Source organism: Danio rerio, chromosome 15 (assembly GCF_052040795.2).
Source record: "Danio rerio strain M-AB ecotype USA chromosome 15, GRCz13ab, whole genome shotgun sequence".
Lineage (NCBI taxonomy): Eukaryota > Metazoa > Chordata > Actinopteri > Cypriniformes > Danionidae > Danio > Danio rerio.
This window is the reverse complement of record NC_141035.1, coordinates 40,898,285-40,915,950: the sequence shown is the minus strand read 5'-3', so window position 1 is coordinate 40,915,950 and position 17,666 is coordinate 40,898,285. Positions and strand designations below refer to the sequence as shown.

At 36.4% G+C, this 17,666-nt stretch overlaps 1 protein-coding gene across 3 annotated transcripts in view; it reads right to left on the bottom strand.

The window, feature by feature from the left end:
- Positions 1 to 17,666, bottom strand: part of LOC141377967 (sialoadhesin) — a 46,896-nt gene that overhangs the window by 25,090 nt on the left and 4,140 nt on the right. Inside the window, exons 1-8 of one of the 3 annotated variants that reach the window (XM_087284511.1) lie at positions 10,603 to 10,976; positions 4,699 to 4,739; positions 4,156 to 4,536; positions 3,778 to 4,065; positions 3,398 to 3,691; positions 3,095 to 3,206; positions 224 to 289; positions 90 to 108 (exon numbers count right to left, since the gene is read on the bottom strand). In XM_087284511.1, coding sequence (XP_087140637.1) covers positions 90 to 108; positions 224 to 289; positions 3,095 to 3,206; positions 3,398 to 3,691; positions 3,778 to 4,065; positions 4,156 to 4,536; positions 4,699 to 4,735 — 1,197 coding nt within the window. In that variant the 5' untranslated portion in view covers positions 4,736 to 4,739; positions 10,603 to 10,976. Of the gene's footprint in view, positions 1 to 89; positions 109 to 223; positions 290 to 3,094; positions 3,207 to 3,397; positions 3,692 to 3,777; positions 4,066 to 4,155; positions 4,537 to 4,698; positions 4,740 to 10,602; positions 10,977 to 14,377; positions 14,823 to 14,923; positions 14,943 to 15,098; positions 15,168 to 16,307; positions 16,423 to 16,566; positions 16,861 to 16,952; positions 17,247 to 17,327; positions 17,616 to 17,666 lie in introns of those variants that run through there. The other 2 variants (XM_087284510.1, XM_087284513.1) reach the window with 2 other exon arrangements.

Here is a 17,666-nt window from a genome sequence, read left to right as displayed (position 1 = left end):
CATTCACAAAACAAATTGATAATACAGAGCCAGAGTATGTTTTCTGCTGTGCAATACATTAATAATATGAATAAAAAGATAATACTCACACGTCTGGATTTTGGCTCACTGTGAGGCAAGGAGGAATATTAAATTGTTACTGTATGTTTATTGCATTTACACAATAAATATCTATAATTTTGTGAACATTTTGACGGGAATGTGTTTAATTGCTATACTGTACCTTATTGGTGACGGCATGTAAGGTTTAAAAGGTTTGTTTCCTGGCACTGTACTTGCATCTTTTGACCTGAGAACAGTTGTGGGTTAGAAAAGCAAAGTGATTCTGTAAATGTTTGTAACAGAGTTAAACCCCACTACTCTGAACCCAAAAAGGTGCTCTAGCGACAGATGCTGGAGGACATGGTTTTTAGCCTCCTTGTTAGAGCAACCAACTCTCATGTGGAGAGTTTCCTGTTCAATCTCAGCTCAAAGCAGGTTGGATGGTGTAGGACTGGTAGGGTTACATTGGTGCCGTGACCAGGATGGGACTGAAATTTAGGGCTGTGAGTGTAACAGAGGTCAACTAGTGAAATGCTGTGCAGTTAAACCCATACCTGCCAACATTTGTCCCTAGATATCCTATAGAGATTGGGGCGGTTGGGTTTGGGGGTGCAGTGTCTGAATAACATTATTAAATAACTGGTGCAAAGGTCAGTTAAAGTGTCAATGTGATGAAAGAGGGTGTTATGAGAGATAAGTATAGACATATGGGTGTGAATGTATTCACTAATGATTGCAAGTATTCATATAAGCCTGAGTTATTAGATTCAGTGGTTGTTATCTGGAAATAACATATCTTAAAATGTTGCAGCCAACCAATCAGAGTCATGCATTCCAGATAGTCATGCAATAATGTCTGATAACAACCCCCTAGGTGTACATTACCCCCTACTTATTACACTGCTGTCTGGAATACTTTGATTGGTCAGTTGCAACATTCCAAGGTACATTTTTCTAAAGTAACAACTACTGAATAATTCATCCAGAAACTTGGAATCATCTTAACCATTAGTGAATATATTCACATCCATATTCTTACCTACAATAGTATCTGGATGCAGACTTGGATTGAGATTGCATATCTCAAAGATGCAATGTCAGACACAATGCACTCTATGAGGCTAGTGACGTCACTGTGAAGGGTAGGGTTAGGTGTGCGCATTAAAAAGCATTGCATGCACCTCAGATTGCAACTGCAGCAAGTCTGCATTCAGACCTCTCTCCTTATATCCATATTCATATGTATCTGCTTTTTTGTCACGCCATAGTTTTCGACTGTTCGGTGCCGCTATGTGACTAAATAATACACTGGTTAGTATATCCTCCATTTAGCTGTTTTAGTTTCTGTCAGCTTTGTGTTTTTGACTGTTTAACGCCATCTTGTGACTGAATCATGCACAGGTTAATGTATACTCCATTCAGTTGTTTTAGTTTCTGTCAGCAATGCATTTTTGACTGTCTGACGCAGTCTTGTGACTGAATCATGCACAGGTTAGTGTACACTGCATTCAGCTGTTTTAGTTTCTGTCAGGCTTGTGTTTTTGACTGTTTGATGCCGTCTTGTGACTGAATCATGCACAGGTTAGTGTACACTGCATTCAGCTGTTTTAGTTTCTGTCAGCTTTGTGTTTTCGACTGTTTGATGCTGTCTTGTGACTGAATCATGCACAGGTTAGTGTACACTGCATTCAGCTGTTTTAGTTTCTGTCAGGCTTGCGTTTTTGACTGTTTGATGCCGTCTTGTGACTGAATCATGCACAGGTTAGTGTACACTGCATTCAGCTGTTTTAGTTTCTGTCAGCTTTGTGTTTTCGACTGTTTGATGCTGTCTTGTGACTGAATCATGCACAGGTTAGTGTACACTGCATTCAGCTGCTTTAGTTTCTGTCAGGCTTGCGTCTTTGACTGTTTGATGCCGTCTTGTGACTGAATTATGCACAGGTTAGTGTACACTGCATTCAGTTGTTTTAGTTTCTGTCAGGCTTGCGTTTTTGACTGTTTGATGCCGTCTTGTGACTGAATCATGCACAGGTTAGTGTACACTGCATTCAGCTGTTTTAGTTTCTGTCAGCTTTGTGTTTTCGACTGTTTGATGCTGTCTTGTGACTGAATCATGCACAGGTTAGTGTACACTGCATTCAGCTGTTTTAGTTTCTGTCAGGCTTGCGTTTTTGACTGTTTGGTGCCGTCTTGTGACTGAATCATGCACAGGTTAGTGTATACTCCATTATGTTGTTTTAGTTTCTGTCAGCTTTGCTTTTTTGACTGGTGCCGTCTTGTGACTGAATAATGTGCAGGTTAGTGTACACTCCATTCAGCTGTTTTAGTTTCTGTCAGCTTTGTGTTTTTGACTGTTTGGACTGTGTGGCCAGAGGAGAAATGGTCTTGCCCAACTGAGCCTTGTTTCTCTTGAGGTTTTTTAATTCTTATTTTGCCAATTGGTAAAGGTTTTTCCACGCCGTTATGGCCACTGGCTTGTATGGTTCGGGATCTGTAGAGCTGAGCATTGATGGATTTGCTCTTTAGTGTTCGGACTTCTCAGTAGTCATTAATAAATCACACTGAATTGAGCTAAACTGAACTGAACTTAAACACTGAAAACTGAACTACACAATTTTAATTTATTATGACCTTCTATGTGAAGCTGCTTTGACACAATCTACATTGCAAAAGCGCTATAGAAATAAATGTGAATTGAATTGAATTTAATGTTTTCACAGAATAAAACCCTTCAGCTTTATACACACTGTAAGATAAATGCAGGGTTCCACACAATTCACTCAAGTTGTGCCAACACAAATTGGTTAAGTGGATTGAACATAAAACAATTAATTTTTCACCAACAAAATCTTGTTTCAGCTCATTTTAAAACAGCACTCTACTTTATGCTGACCTTCTGATAAGCCTGTCAGGCTTTCTTCTGCAATAACAACCTCCTGGATATACTTTATCCCTGAACTGTCATGTGACCATCAGATAATCTTTACATCGAAGGGCGCCTGTTAAAAAGTTTCCAAATAGCCTGTCTAAGGGAACATACACAAAGAGTTACCTGCGTTGCCTCTTGCATATGATGACTATAGCAAGTACACAAGCCAGCAGGAACACAAGTGAGGGTGTTAGGATGTAAAGACCAGTAGTCTTCAGCACATCGAGCATCGCGTCTGTTTCATTAGGAAAGTTAATCATTATTACTACACAACTAATAGACGTATAACAACTGGTTTAAAATGCATAGCAATGAAACATAAGCTATAGTGAAAATTAGATGATTAGATGCACCACTAGTTTTAGAGTATAATATAATCAGTAGAAAACAATATACTTTATGATAAGACATGGAGAGAGCACTTACGTTGCAAATATAAGACAACAGATGCTGTGATATTTCCTCCAGAAAATGCTGCTGAGCAGATCAGTTTCCTCCCATGGTCTTCTTTTGCCCCCAGAAATGTTATGGTGGAATAGGCGACTCGATCAAAATCAGAAAGTGTTTTTGTCCCCTCTGAGACCTGCATGTTCTCGTAGTTCCATGTGATGGTTGGATTCTCCTTCTGACAGAAGTGGTGGACGGTACAAGTGAAGTTCTGTTCAACGTCCTCAGTGACATCTGCTATTTCTGGCTCAATTGTTATTTTTTGATGAACACCTGAAATTCGATTAAATCTTGAAACAGGTCCAACATTTAATGTGTAGTAACATCTCACAAACTGGTTTATATTTCTTTTTACTCACATTCTGAACTTTGTCTTTTTGTAGCTGTCACTGTTGTGCCACCATGATGTGTTACTGAGCACTCAAAAGTTGTGTTTTCTGCCTTTATGACAGCTGAGCGTGTCAGAGTGATTCTGCACTGGCCGTCTTCATTACACTCATCATTTGTTTGGTCAGATCCTTCAATACCGTTCAGAGTGATGTTTGGTTTGCTGTATGGGCACGCGTGGGAAGCTGAACATGTTACTCTGATCTTGTCCCCCATCTTCTCTCCTCCAGAAATACTAATGCTTGGCGGCTGTGCACTCACTACAAATTGAATGATTGTCACAATTAGACAACACTCTCTGATTAACAAGATACGCAGAAGCAAATAAAAATGTTAAAGTATTGACATACCATCAACAAAGATTGTAGAGGTGACATCATAAAATGCAAAAGTGCGCCATCCAACATTTTCAGGGTCAATCCATGCGTATATTTTCTCTCCATGATGGGACTGTTCCAGGTTTCTGATCAGCAGACTGCAAGCACCACTTGAGTTTCCATATAAATCAGTTTTTCCTCTGAACTTGTCAATTACTTTATTTGCATTTGAAGGATCACAGACTAAAGGATAACCTCTAGAGACCCACTGATACCACACAACTCTGTTTGGCTTTGTGGGTGGGTATAATGTAAAGCTGAAAGAACATGGAATCACCAGACAGGAACCTTTGAGGCCGTGAATTGTTTTTGGCATTTTCACTTCCCAACATAAAGCACTAAACAGCAGAACACCTGAGGGACAAAAGGCGAAGATGTGTCAACTGGACAGGAAGATTCAACTGAACTGCAGTAAATGTGTATGCAGGAATAGTTGTTACGATATGATATGATAAAGTTAAATCTTGTAATTTATTGTGACAGAAAATTCCTGAAAGAGCAAGGCAGATACTGTACCTTGAAAAAGTAGACGAAGCAAAAGCGATGCATTCATGATTCTGAGTTAAATTGTGAACAAAAAACAAGGTTAATTGTTAATATTGAATGAATCATGTCCTGCATCACTTAAAGGGACAGTTCACTCAAAATTAATTTACAATCAAAACCGAGTTTCTTTTTCTTCTGTTGAACACAAAAGTAGATATTTTGAAAAATGCTGGTTGCTGGCACCCATTGACTTACAAAGAGATTTTTTTTTCTGTCTTTTATGAAAGTTCAATGAGGGACAGCAACCATTGTTTAAAATATATTCTTTTGTGAAGAAAAACACATGAGGGGAATCAATTGTTTTTTTTTTTTAGATTTTTGGGTGAGCTATCCATTTAACAGTTCATTATATCAGCTATCCACATTTTTTCCATATGCTTTTCCCAAATTAGGTAGTTACATTTTTTTAAGGGGATCCCAGGCCAGACGAGAAACAGCTGTCTAGCTGCCCTCCAGCGTGTCCTGGGTCTTGCCCGAGGCCTCCTCCCGGTGGACATGCCTGGAACACCTCCCTAAGTAGGCATCCAGGAGGCATCCAAAACCAGTGGTGGTAAGAGTACAAAAAAATTGTACTCAATTACAAGTACTGTTACATTGCTGAAATTGTACTCAATTACAAGTAAAAGTACTAGTGTTAAAAAGTACTCAAGTAAAAGTACAAATTACTCTTCGTAAAAACTACTCAAATTACAAAATTACAAATTACTTTTTTAGCTTGGCGATATTGGTGGAATTATCCATGAATGCGGAGTCAGACAAGATTCAGGCAGTAAAACACATTTTACATAACACATCTAAAGATACTATAAACACTTTTAAAACTGTGTAAACAGCATTAATTATAGATTATAATTATAGAGCACCTATAGAGGAAACCCACGCCAACATGGGGAGAACATGCAAACTCCACACAGAAACACCAACTGACTCAGCCAGGGCTTGAACCAACAAACTTCTTGCTTTGAGGCGATAGCAATACCCACTGCGCACCATGATTATTTTACAAAAACAATGTTTTGCTATTTTGAGTATAAAGATAACAGAAATATGCACAAATGCACGACTTTTTATCATTTCAAATGATGCCTTTCAATCTGTACGATCAATAGATGATTTAATAAATTAAAAAAAACACTTGCAAATTATGGAGAAACTTTGTTAATTACCTAATTCGCGAACTGAACCGTCAGAAACCACAGAACAACACTGCCTAGTGCCTAAACATATTATTAATAAATTAAATATCACACAAATTAAGTTGTCTTCTTACCATAATGTTTTTTTTTTCAGATTATAGACTGAAGTCTTGTAAAAAAAAGGGTTTCTGCAGATATCATAATGTCAAATGTAAGACTTTTTAAGACTACGTCATATCTTTAATATTGTTCAAGATTTTAAAAATAATTATTTTTCATTATTTTATAATTTATTATGATTACAAAGTTGGGTAACAAGGTGGGGCAGTGGGTAGCGCTCTCGACTCAAGACAAAAAGGTCGCTGGTTCAAGCCTTGGCAGGGTTAGTTGGCATTTCTGTGTGGAGTTTGCATGTTCTCCCCGTGTTGCGTGGGTTTGCTCAAGATGCTCCGGTTTTCCCCACAGTCTAAACACATGCATTTTAGGTCAATTAGGTAAGCTAAATTGTCTGTTGTTGTAAATGAGAACGGGTTGCAGCTGGAAGGGCATCCGCTGTGTAAAACAATTGCTGGATAAATTGGCGGTTCATTCCGCTGTGGCGACCCCAGATTAATAAAGGAACTAAGCCAAAAAGAAAATTAATGATTATAAAGTTTTTTAACTATTTAAGATTTTTTAAATCAAAGTTTGATGCATCACTCACTTTTGTTTATATCTCGGACAGTTCTACCTATTAAAGTTAAATTTCAATGACAACAGAACATGGGTTACTCTACAATTATTTTTTTTATTCTGGCAAGAATAATAGCAAAAAAAAAAAAACATTTTTTGCCCACTCAACAATTGACACATTATTGTCTGGCTAGTTTCTGTCCTCTACTAATGAGCTGAAAAGGCAATAATGGTCCAACAATCCTGTCTATCATCACCAATAAAGCCTAGAAATTGGGCATCAGTTTACTGTAAGTCGATGGGTTCATATATTATTTTCCAGTTATTAAATACCTAATTTGTTACTTAATTTTTGTTACATTGCTTTAACTTCAAAATGATACATCAGTGTAAAACCTATAAATGGTGGAAAAACATATTCTGTAATCTTAAAACCACCTGGGTCTCCACTTTTGCCATGGCCTTTTTTTTTGTTGTAACAAACTTATCCCCCAGGTTTTCCCAAACTTTAACAAAACACTTCCTTTTCATTGCTGTTGCAATTTCTAGCCAAGAATTATTGGTCATCTGGTTATCTCTATGCTGATCACGCATGGTCGGATAGTTAAGATGTGTGTACAGTCGTACTGTTACAGACAAAATCTCTTCAAAGCGATTCAAATTCAACTCAAATCAAGCGCGGCGCCGCGCGAACTGTTCACCCGAAATCATGTCGCGCGCGTCCAAAGTGAACCTCCGCAAACACGGCGATGACGTCACATTCGCCGCGCGCACTGAGCTATTGCATGCTGGTATTATTTGTAGTTTTAATACTGCAAATCACAATAGGACTAGTGAAATAGAGAACTACACCACCACGAAACCAAGCAACAACAACAAAATAATTTAAATGAGCATTAGGAGTAGCGATACATGTACATTGGAAAAATAAGACCTGTGCAAACATATTACAGACCTAGAACAGCGAATTTAAGACTTTTTAAGGCCTAAAATTTAGATGTTTATATTTTAGACATTGTAAGACCCCACGGAAACCCTGTGTAACCCGGATGGCACAGCAGAGGGCAGGTTTCATCCACTTGTTTTTTGCGCTTTTTGGATATGCACATAAAAACGGTTGATGGAAACGCTATAATGCGCATATATTTTGAAAATGTGTGTGAATGGACAAACCAGCAGGCTAAGCACATTGTAAAACATCTTAAGTGTTGTTTTGGTCATTCTAAACCGCCTTAACCGTTTCAGTATTATATTATATTAATAATGACCTCCAGAATTGTCAAGAGTTTCTGCACTCCGTGTCTCGCGCCTTCAAACGCCAGCGCGCGTTCACTGCGTGCAGGATTGCCTTCTGATGCGCAAGTCACTTATTAAATGAAGATAATTTATTAACGGAGCTGCTCCTACTGATGCAAATTCTGTTTTTATTTTTGATATTTGTCGCCAGTTAATCAGAAGATGGCAATTTTGTTCTCTTTGACTTGATGGACAGAAACGCTGCTTTATTTGCTGTCTTTTATGCGATATTCCAGTTTTGAGCATATATTTAATTAGCATTTTAGATGATAACAGCTATTCACATCAGCGCATCTATCCCCTTTCTTCCCTATATACCTGTAGGTGAACAGCTCCTCCGGGTGTGGCCATGCATTCATCCTCTGCTATTTCTTCCTCATTCTCTCTTAAATCTCCATATGTCAATTGATAACTTTGTGACTGTATGATGACGGTCACGTAAATCTGCAGTAGCCTGAACTTGTTTTTCGGTTCAAATAATGTACCAGGCTTTTCATTGGTCCGTTAAGATCAGCTTTTTTTATTGGCTACCGAAATGCTGGTCAGTGCGTGGCTGAAATATTAATTTATTTACAGTACTCTGTAACGAATTGTGATTTTAAAAGTAACGAAGTAGATTGCTCAGCTTAATTTGTACTCAAGTACAAGTAAAATTACAGGCTTAAAATTCTACTCATGAAAGTACAATTACACCAAAAATGTACTTAATTACAGTAACGTGAGTAGTTGTAATTCGTTACTCCCACCACTGTCCAAAACAGATGCCCAAGCCACCTCAGCTGACTTCTCTCAATGTGGAGAAGCAGCAGCTCTACTCTGAGCTTTTCCTGGGAGACACAGCTCCTCACCCTATCTATAAGGGTGTGCCCTGCCACCCTGCAAAGGAAACTCATTTCTCATGTTTGCATTCGAGATCTTGTCCATTCGGTCATGACCCCAAGCTCATGACCATAGGTGAGAGTAGGAACGTGTATTGCCTGGAAAATTGAAACACACATACTAATAATTTAGCTTACCCAATTCACCTACAGTGCGTGTCTTTAGACTGTGGGGGATACTGGAGCACCCAGAGGAAACCCAGGCAAGCACGGGGAGAACATGCAAACCGAGGCTCGAACCAGCACCCTTTGCAATAAACTTGCTTTGCAAAATTAATAATTTGTAAAGATTGGAAGCAACATTATCCTTCTTTCTCAAGCACTGAACATCTAAAACTAAATTTAAAATGTGAAAATTATAGTTACTTTTGACTCTGAGTTAAAGTTCGACAAGCAATTAAATTCAGTCGTCAAAAGTGGTTTCTATCAATTAAGGAACATTGACAAATTAAAGCCTTTTCTGTCTTCTAAAGAGCTGGAAAGCATCATTAATGTTTTTAATATGTCCAGATTGGACTACTGTAATTCTTTGTATTCAGGAGTTTCACAGGTATCAATTGCACGCCTGCAGCTGGTTCAAAATGCAGCTGCTATAGGCTTTTAACTGGGACAAAAAAAAAATTCTAGTATCTCACCAGTTTTATCATCTCTTCACCGTCTCCCAGTCCAATTTAGGATTCAATATAAGTTATTGCTACTTGTTTTTAAAAGTTTGAATGTTCTGGCACCTATTTACATCTCTGAGCTTCTTCACTGGCACACTTCATTGAGGCCAATCAGGTCGGAAAACAAGTTTCAGCTAGTTGTCCCCCAAAAACGGTTGAAATCAAAAGGTGACAGGGCTTTTTCTGCTGCAGTCGCCCGACTGTGGAATGGTCTGCCTTTACATATCACGTCATGTTCTTCACTTGGTGCTTTTATGTCTCATCTAAAAAATCTTCTGTCTCTTTCCTTTTGATTGCAATTAATTTTAATCTGTTTTATATATTTTGCTTATTTTTATATATAGGTATAGATTTTGTATATGCTGGTCTTTTTGTAAAGCACTTTGGTCAGTATTTGTCGTTTTTAAATGTGCTCTAAAAGTAAAGCAAACAAACGAACATAATAAAGATCTGAAGAAATTAAAGCATCATCAGACTATTTGTAACACCAAAATCTCCAATGAGTAAATGTTTTAGCAGATATACTCTATGCGTAATGTCAGGGCTATTATTAAGCTTCTTTGCACCCTAGCACGATTACTATTTTCACACCCTCCTCTCATACCAGAATGGCTGGTTTGGCCACAGTCCGGCGTCTAGCTGTCAAATCAGAGGGGTTATGCTTATACATACAGTTTTAGCTAATGTTTGTGTCCTTTTCAAAATTGGCTTTTGATAAATATTAAGTTTATTGAATTAATTACACTATTTATTGAATATGATTATAATTTGCACCCAGGATACATTATATTTACTCTGTGACTATTAGAAACAGGAAGCACCACTATAATTTACACCATACAAATATACCAACCCTGTAACAATGAAAAATAAGTGGATAACAGTTGCATTTAACTATGAACATGTCACATAAAAAATCATCCAGTAATTAGAGGAAAATGTTATTTACCTTTGTTTTTCTTTCATAAATTTGCTTTACTTAGCTGCCTTACCTATTTTGAATATTTATTAGCTATAAATCCCAGTTTTAAGTGAATAAGTACTGGAATAATAGTTTGTCAAAGCTATTGTATAAGCACTGAAAGACAGTTGTTTTTAGCTGCACTGCACTTTGATGGTATACAATGATATACAAACTTAAAGTTTATTAAAGTTATCTTGAGTAGAGGGTTGCTAAACCACAAATACTGTAACAACCATAAAGGAAAATAATTAAGACACCCTTACCTTCTCAGTAGTCCTTTGTAGTGAATTTGGAAAAGCAGATTGTAAAATAAAAGAAGTGAAAGAAAGGCAGAGAGTGTTATTGGTAAAGCTCAACCCTGTAAAAATGATTTCCTTGATATTATTGCAGGCCAGAGTGCATCACACCAAGTCACTTGCTGTGACGCTTGTGGTGCAGTGACAAAGTGGTCAAATATAGTATTTCCTGACAGGAACACTGATGTTTGTGACTGACAAGACGGACATTTTTAAGACCTCTATAAAACAAAAATGGTACATTTTAAAGCCTGTGTGTTACTATCTCAGTTTTGAGTTGGTTTAAATTTCCAGCAAGTTTAAACAAGATCATCTACTAATTGTTCTTGGTTTCACACAATGATAGAGTACGTAGCTCAAAACCTCTTCCTCCAGAAAGAAAACCACAAAGAACGTGCACATGAGGTTTTAGATTTTGCTCATGAATACCATGTTGAGTCCCTTCATCTAGTCTTTACATAGGAGTCAACAACACATCTGATATGAAAAAAAAAATGTGTTAATTATCAAGGAACAATTTGTGCATATGTCATTTCATAGTGGGTGAGGAGAACCAAATAGTGTTGTCACCTGGTGACTTCTCTTATGAAAAGAAACCATAGTAAAATGCTAGTAAGCATTGGTTTTTGGCAGTGATGTGTGGTGAGGTTTGTGGCTAGTGAGACACTTTCAGGGTTATATTTATAAATACATGCACCCAATATATTTGCCAACTACTATGGATGTGACACGATCTCGGGCCATGAAATCTCACGAGACTAAATCACGACAAGATTTCTCGTCAAGGTGAAAAGTTGTCTCATGAGTTGTGATGTTATGGTGGAGCGTGACAACACAATCTCACGGCAATTCGTAACTTTTTGATTTAGTGGCTAATTTGTATGAATTCGTACAATCTAATTCGTACAATTAAGTACAACTTGCTCATCCCCCAATGAAGGCTGGGTTTAGGGGTGCGGTTAGGTGCCACGCCTCCTTTTTAAAATCATACAATTTCGTACGACTGAACTCATACGAATTAGCCACTGAACTAACAAAACGTAAAATACTTACGTTTCCTCATGAGATCAGGCTGAGCGTGAGGGTGAATTTAGCACTGAAGATTGGAGGATGGATTGGATTTGAACCGCACATCAACGGCTTTGCACACACCTTACAAGCTGGCCTCAGAGTTTAGCGTCACTCGTTTGAGGTGCGTGAGTGCGACATAATGGATTATTTTTGCTACAGAGGTTTCTTGCCACGCGTATTAACCACGACTCATAACATGACGAAAAACCACTTTATATGCTTAAAGCTATAAGCGTCTTAAACACTAATCGAATTAAAAGATGTGGAGTATTTCTAGTTCAGTCACATTATTAAAGTGCAGTACAGACATGTAAACGACATAATCAAACTATTATTGTTGTGTAGGACTTTTAGCTGCATTTTGCGACCTTTGGCTGCATTTTCCGTAACCCCGATCTGTTCCGGGACCTCGCAATCCACAAAGTAAGCACTGGGTTGCATGATCGACTCACAGCATTAAGGTCGCTGGTTCGGCATTTATTGTGGAATTTGAATGTTTTCCCAGTGTTGGTGTGGTTTTCCTCCGGGTGCTCCGGTTTCCCTCACAGTCCAAAGACATGTGGTATAGGTGAATTGGGCAAGGTAAATTCGTTGTAGTGTATATGTGTGAATTTAAGAGTGTATGAGTGTTTCCCAGTGTTGGGTTGCAGCTGGAAGAGCATCCGCTGTGCAAAACATATGGTGGATAAGTTGGCGGTTCATTCAGCTGTTGCGACCCCTGAATAATAAAGGGACTAAGCTGAAAATAAAATGAATGATTGGACATTAGTGGAATACATTACCTATTATATGCAAAGTGAGTACAGGTAATAAGAATGTCTACAATGTATGATGAGATTTTAATAAAGCATTACATTGGTAACATACAATGAGTGAGCGAAAGGCACACCCTCAACCCAGCGATTTTGATAAAAGGATTAAAATCATTTAAATCATACAGAAATTGCATTTATAGCACAGATCAGTGGACAAATATATTTGTTTTATCATTATATATCCATCAGGATCTCATGATGGCAGGTGAGGGACGTCTGACTGCACATCCCTGGTTTTTGGTGCATTGTAGAACCACAGTTCAATCACAGTCTGATAATTCAATAACAAATTATTCTCAATAGTGTTCAAATAATGTAAGATTTGTGAAATTTGAAGTATTGCGTACATCAACAAATTTTGGTGTGAATGAACTACAGTATTTGGAATTTAGCACCATTGACCAGTTCCTCTTCTTAAAGTGTTCCCTTCTGTATTCTGACAAATTGGGTTAACAGTGTTCACAAAAGAAAATTAGGTGGTGATTTCCCCTGATTTTTTTATAGGTTTACTGATTAATCAGTGTGATTTCTGTAAACTTTACAATAACAGTACTGTACATGAATAATGATGTATTATTATGTAAACGAAACATTTCTTTATTATGAATTAATGATGCTTTTTTAGTAGTAAGTGTGTAGTTGTTAACCAGTTAATCCACAGACTTGGAAAGTACACATTTAGATGCCTATAAAAAGCAACACAAACATTTTTCAAATGAACTTTAACCATATATTAAGAGCAATTCAAGATCTGATGATGAAAACAGAACTGAATATTCAAACATAAAAATATAAATCAAGTTTCCAAATCAAGTATTAAAACCTTTAGCTGTGTTGTTGATACATGTCTGTTTGAAAATTATAATTTTGTTAAAAAAAAACATAATTTTACGTGTAATTTGAGTTTTTATTTGTAACATGATACAATATTGAAGTGTTTTAAGTTATGCTTAAAATAAATAATTGCTTATTTACAAGTACTCATATCCATGCGCCATATGGATGCTTGTAAAAGTAGTATAATTTATGTTTCACTCAAATAACTAACATTTAATAAACATATTGCACTGTAAAATACATGAACTTGAATTTATCTAAGCTGAGAACATTTAGCTGGTTGCATAAATTTCTATGCATAAAATAAATATTTGGGCATGATGCATTTAACAGGAAACTTTACTCAAATAAATGATTGGAAAATGACATTTATTGTTTTTGTGATTATATATATATTATTATTATTAATATTATTATATTATTATTATTAGCCCCTGAATTATTAGCCCCCCTGTGTATTTTTTTCCCCAATTTCTGTTTAACGGAGAGAAGATTTCTTCAACACATCTCTAATAACAGATTTCTTTTATCTTTTCGTTGATGACAGTAAATAATATTTTACTAGATATTTTTCAAGACACTTCAATACAGCTTAAAGTGACATATAAAGGCTTAACTAGGTTAATTAGGGCAATGCAGGTTAGGCTATATAGGCAAGTTATTGTATAATGATTTGTTCTGTAGACTATCAGGAAAAAAATATAGCTTAAAGGGGCTAATAATTTTGTCCTTAAAATGGCTTTTAAAAAATTAAAAACTGCTTTTATTGTTGGCGAAATAAAAATATTATCAGACATACTGTGAAAATTTCCTTGCTCTGTTAAACATCATTTGGGAAATATTTTTAAAAGAAATTAAAAATCAAAGGGGGGCTAATAATTCTGACTTCAACTGTATACTGTATATATATATATATATATATATATATATATATATATATATATATATATATAAATATATATATATACACACACACACACACACACACACACACAAACACACAATTAATGACAGCAGTTAATAATACGTTGCACTAGCACAACAAGTTCAGGCCTTTATATGACATATGACAAGCAGAGAGTAAAATATGAAGACACAAAATAGAAAAAGATACAAATAAAAGATTTACAAATGCTATTTCACTTAACATGCGTATATGGTTTAATCATCTTTAATAATAACCAGGTAAAAAGAAAAATACAAAAAAAAAATACAAAAATAGATGCACATAGTAAACATGTATACTAAATAAAGCTTATAAAGCATCAATACGTTTGAAGATTGAGTCCATAAAATGCTTAACAACTTTTTTTTTTATAAATCATTACTGCTGTTGATCTTCTATAAAGCTGAATAAAGTCGATCATTTTTAAATGCTGTATTGGGATCATTTCTATTGTTCGCTCATCAGATATTTTCATACAACTCTTCCAAGTTGAGGTATAAATCTGCTTCATTTTTACTCTAAATGAAATATTTAAAGAGGATCAGATTTAGATGTGAACATATTTCAGTACGATTAGTCTTGCATACTGTAATAATAGCAGAAATAAATGAATACTCACTGGTTGAGGTTTTGGGTCACTGATGTGCAATGAAACAAATACAAAAGTGGGGTTATTTATTTTAAATCACATTGGTTTGTTTTTGCTAAATAAACATTATAAAGTGTAAAAATTGAGCTTCCACATATTAAAGAAAGACTTTTAGAAATGTAAATATCTTTAAAAAGTGCTGTACCTCTTTGGTGACGGCGTGTGGGGTTTGGATAAAGGGTTGTTTTCATACGTAGTACTTTCATTGTTTGGCCTGAGAACAGAGGGTGTAAAGAAGAAAAAATGTTGAGAGTTTCAATAATCAACCTTTTCCCTTTTGTTTGATTTCTTCATTATTTACTGATCATTGCTTTATTAGCAATTTCTGGATGTTGGCTAAAATGATGAACATCAGATCAGTGACTTTTAAACTAAGATGTTTAAACCTGCAACTATCTCCATACTGTATTTTGATGAACATTGCTTGCTTTATATCATTAAGTAAACATCTACATACATAAGCAAATTTGGCAGAATTTAAGCCATCATATACTAACTAATACACAATAACATATTCATAAGACATTGTAGAACAAATTAACTCACACAAAAATCTTTTTTTGTTGTTGACAAAAACTGTTAGTGTTTTTTTTTTTTTTTTTTTTTTGCTGGGTTGACAAAAGCAAATGTAAATATTTGCCTGAGTAAATTGCATACAAAGTCAATGCAAAGGCTCGAATATACTGTAGGTGAATTTATACAGGTATGACCCAAATGATGCTGAATGAGGAATGCATGAAATTTGCCTCAATGGTGTCTTCTGCACAAGTTCTAAAACCTCAGCTCAAGTGAAAAATACATGTAAAGCGTGAAGTTAAAGAGTTAAAGATACTAAGACAATCCTTCGCGTTTGGTGTGAACTCAGCATTGAATATTTACATCCAGGTCATTAAAGACCCAAATATGTAACAATCATTACATATTTGTATGAAACATCTAATCTGATCAATCTCTCCACAAAAACCCCAGAGACAGTTTAACAGACCGAAATCTGCTTTTTAAATCAAGTCCTCCTGTACTTATACTCAATAATTGAACATCGTGGCTGATAAAATGAATCCAGTTTTGTAAATAAATATTTACCTGTGACGCTTTAGTTAACTATTAATGGTTAAGTGGATTAAACATGAAACAATTAAGTTGTCACCAACACAATCTTGTGTCAGCTCATTTTAAAACAGCACTCTGCTTTATGTTGGCCTTCCGATAAGCCTGTCAGGCTTTCTTCTGCAATAACAACCTCCTAGATATACTTTATCCCTGAACTGTCATGTGAGCATTAGCCAACATCTTAACATCGAAGGGCGTAAAGTTTCCAAATAGCCTGTCTAAGGGAACATACATAAAGAGTTACCTGCGTTGCCTCTTGCATATGATGACTCCAACAAGTATGCAAGCGAAGATGAAGACAAGTGAAGGCGCTAGGACGTAAAGACCAATAATCTTCAGTCTAATGACCATCATGACTGCTTTATGGTGGAAAAGAAATGAAAGGGTTAATTATTATTATTAGAACAAAACTAAACATATGATCAGACATCTCAAAGGCATTGTAATGGTGAATTGAACATGGAAATCACACACTTCAAATGCTACGCCAACTAATTACTTACATGGTACATGTAAAGCAACAAATGCTGTGATGTTTCCTCCGGAAAATTTTGCAGAGCAAATCAGCTTCTTTCCATGATCTTCTTTTGCACCAAGAAAAGCAATGGTGGAATACACGAGTTGATCAACACCAGAAAGTGTTTTTGTCCCCTCTGAGACCTGCATGTTCTCGTAGTTCCATGTGATGGTTGGATTCTCCTTCTGACAGGAATGGTGGACGGTACAAGTGAAGTTCTGTACGACACCCTCAGAGACTTCTGCCATTTCAGGCTCAATCGTGATGCTTTGATGAACACCTGAAACAAAAATGTACATATCATGAAAGCCCCCACTGTGACATTTAAACTGACTAAAGCACACATTTCAGTCCATATTTGTGTTTACTCACATTGTACATATAAAGCAACAGATGCTGTGATGTTTCCTCCAGAAAATTGTGCATTGCATGTTAAATTATTCCCATGGTCTCCTGTGGTACCCAAAAATGTTATGGTGGAATAGGCGACTCGATCAACACCAGAAAGTATCTTTTTCCTCTCTGAGACCTGCATGTTCTCGTAGTTCCATGTGATGGTTGGATTCTCCTTCTGACAGGAATGGTGGACGGTACAAGTGAAGTTCTGTGCGACGCCCTCAGTGACATCTACTATTTCAGGCTCAATCGTTATGTTTTGATGAACACCTGAAATTTGACATTATGTGTTTGTGTAGGATCTTAATAAAAGTATTTTAATAATGCAATTCTGCAATGCATTTTACTCACATAATGCACTTTTGTCTTTTGCAGCTGATGTGTTTATGCCACCATGATGTGTTACTGAACACTCAAAAACTGTGTTTTCCGCCTTTATGACACCTGAGCGTGTCAGAGTGATTCTGCACTGGCCGTCTTCACTACACTCTTCATTTATTTGGTCAGGTCCTTCAACACCGTTCAGAGTGATGTTTGGTTTGCTGTATGGACACGTGTGGGAAGCTGAACATGTTACTGTAATCTTGTCCCCCATCTTATCTCCTCCAGAAATACTGATGCTGGGCAATTGTGGGTGTGCTAAAAACAGAAGAAATGACACAATTAGGCAGCACATTCTCACAACAAAGT